The following is a 2,378-nucleotide window of genomic DNA, read 5'->3' on the forward strand; positions in this document are numbered from 1 at the left end:
ATATGTTGACTTGTTAAGGACTGAGTGGTGAGCAGGTTTAGAGACTGAAAAATTTTGAAGCTTTGTTGATTGTTACCACGTACCGGGCGCTCGGGACTTGGGAGCCACGGCTTCTTTCACCTTCTACTTTACCTCACTCTGATCTTTCGTGGCACCGCCCTCCTTGTTGCGTTTTGTTACCACTTACCACTAAGTAATAACAAATAGGAATCCTGATAAATATTTTTATTGAATTTAGTTTTTTACTCACATCAATATATTTTTGAAAAGAAAAACACTATATAAGTAATAAGGATTATAATAATTCTTTTCACTCGTCCGTCATTCATCACTTCATCAGCTCGTTCTTGCTGAAATCTTTTTGCTCTTAAAACACAAGAAAGAAAAGAACACTCCACCAGATCGTGTTCTTGCTGCTCCATCGGGTTAGGGTTTGTATTCTTATCTTCGATTTCTCCATGAAAATTTCATGGCTTATCCTTTTCTTGCTTGTTTTCAATTCGATCATCACTCTCTCTCTCTCTCTCTCTCTCTCTCTCTGTTTTTATATATGGGGTTTATTTATATGCTATCTGCGTATGATGATTTGAAACTCTTGTATTATGTCGAGCAGTGTTCCGAAACCCTGTTTGATTCCTCTGTGCTAGGGTTTAGTGTTGGTTTGTAGCTTTGTGCATTGGTTAATGAAATTCATGCGATCAAGGGTTTGTTTAGCTTTATATGGTTATCCTTGTAATCCGCATTCGTTTTACATGAATGTGCTGATGTGGCATCTCGTGCAGTAGCTTTTATTCTGGTAGTTTCTATTTTGATTATGGTGTTGTTTCTGCAGCCATCATGGAGCGGAAGACTATTGATTTGGAACAAGGTTGGGACTATATGCAGAAGGGGATTACTAAGTTGAAGAAAATTCTTGAAGGATTGCCAGAACCTCCTTTCAGCTCAGAGGAATACATGATGCTTTACACGTATTCTATTTCACACCTTCTCTTTTTTCTTCTTGGCTTCTTGGATTGAGTTGTTATTGTTGCTGACATTGGTCTTGTAGTTTATTGTATTATCACCTATGAATGCTTGGTTTTGGATGTTGATATGTTTTTCTTTACCTAAACCTTTGCAGGACTATTTATAATATGTGTACTCAGAAGCCACCGAATGATTTTTCACAACAGCTTTATGATAAATACAAGGAGGCTTTTGATGACTACATAGAGTCTACGGTAGTCCACTGTTGATGTTTCTCCACTTTATTCCTGCAGCCTCTTCTTTATATGCCTTTATAGTGTATAACATACCGAGTATGGAAGTTAACATGTTTGGTTTTTAGGTTTTGCCATCTCTAAGGGAGAAGCATGATGAATTTATGCTGAGGGAGCTTGTCCAAAGGTGGATAAATCACAAGGTCATGGTGAGGTGGCTTTCACGCTTCTTTCATTATCTTGATCGGTACTTCATTGCTCGACGCTCCCTGCCACCACTCAATGCTGTTGGCCTTACCTGCTTCCGTGATCTGGTCAGTTGTCATTCTTCTCTAACTTTCTTGTAATCTTGTTGATGACTTTCTTTTCAAACATTACTCTAATAATATCTTATATATAGCTGAATTTATTCTGTATAAATCCGGTTGTGTTTATTACAGGTTTATATGGAGGTACGAGCTAATGCAAGGAAAGCTGTGATCGCTCTTGTAAGTTTATCATTGCACGTTGTGATGATATATTTTCTTTTCAGCGATGGCTGCTAGAGTAACCATGGCTTCTGTTGCAGATTGACAAAGAGCGTGAGGGCGAACAGATTGATAGATCATTGCTGAAAAATGTTCTTGATATATTTGTTGAGATTGGTATGGGTGAAATGGATCAATATGAGCAGGATTTTGAAGTTCAGATGCTTGAGGATACTGCTGATTACTACAAAAGTAAGGCTACAAACTGGATTGAGGTTGACTCTTGTCCAGATTATATGCTAAAGGCAAGTATGTCTGCATCACCTCGATGGTTGAAATTGCTGTGTTATATCAATTGATAGAGCTAATTTCTCTTGTCATTTTATAGGCTGAGGACTGCTTGAGAAGGGAGAGAGAAAGAGTGACTCATTACTTGCACTCCAGCACTGAGCAGAAATTGGTAGAGGTTGGGATAAATCTTTAATATTTTTATTTTCTTAAAATTATTGGATGATTAGAAATGCTTAAATCCCTGCCAAATTCTTTGGAATATACATTTATGATTGCCATTGGTCAATTGTGGTGGACAGTGATAAATATTATTGTCTAATGGCAGATATACACCTTATTGATAAGTGGATTACACTTAGGTTTTGGGGGGGGGGGGGGGTTTTTTTTTTTTGTTTGTTTGTTTTTTTTCCTTTTTTTCTAC

The 2,378-nt window shown here is 37.4% G+C and overlaps 1 protein-coding gene across 3 annotated transcripts in view; it reads left to right on the plus strand.

Moving 5' to 3' along the window:
- Positions 274–2,378, plus strand: part of LOC107643929 (cullin-1) — a 6,134-nt gene continuing 4,029 nt past the window's right edge. Inside the window, exons 1-7 of one of the 3 annotated variants that reach the window (XM_016347687.2) lie at positions 274–431; positions 833–968; positions 1,121–1,220; positions 1,328–1,513; positions 1,640–1,687; positions 1,768–1,971; positions 2,055–2,132. In XM_016347687.2, the coding sequence (XP_016203173.1) occupies positions 838–968; positions 1,121–1,220; positions 1,328–1,513; positions 1,640–1,687; positions 1,768–1,971; positions 2,055–2,132 (747 nt within the window). In that variant the 5' untranslated portion in view covers positions 274–431; positions 833–837. Of the gene's footprint in view, positions 432–832; positions 969–1,120; positions 1,221–1,327; positions 1,514–1,639; positions 1,688–1,767; positions 1,972–2,054; positions 2,133–2,378 lie in introns of those variants that run through there. The other 2 variants (XM_016347688.2, XM_021124346.1) reach the window with 2 other exon arrangements.

The sequence above is a fragment of the Arachis ipaensis genome, chromosome B05 (genome assembly GCF_000816755.2).
Source record: "Arachis ipaensis cultivar K30076 chromosome B05, Araip1.1, whole genome shotgun sequence".
NCBI lineage: Eukaryota > Viridiplantae > Streptophyta > Magnoliopsida > Fabales > Fabaceae > Arachis > Arachis ipaensis.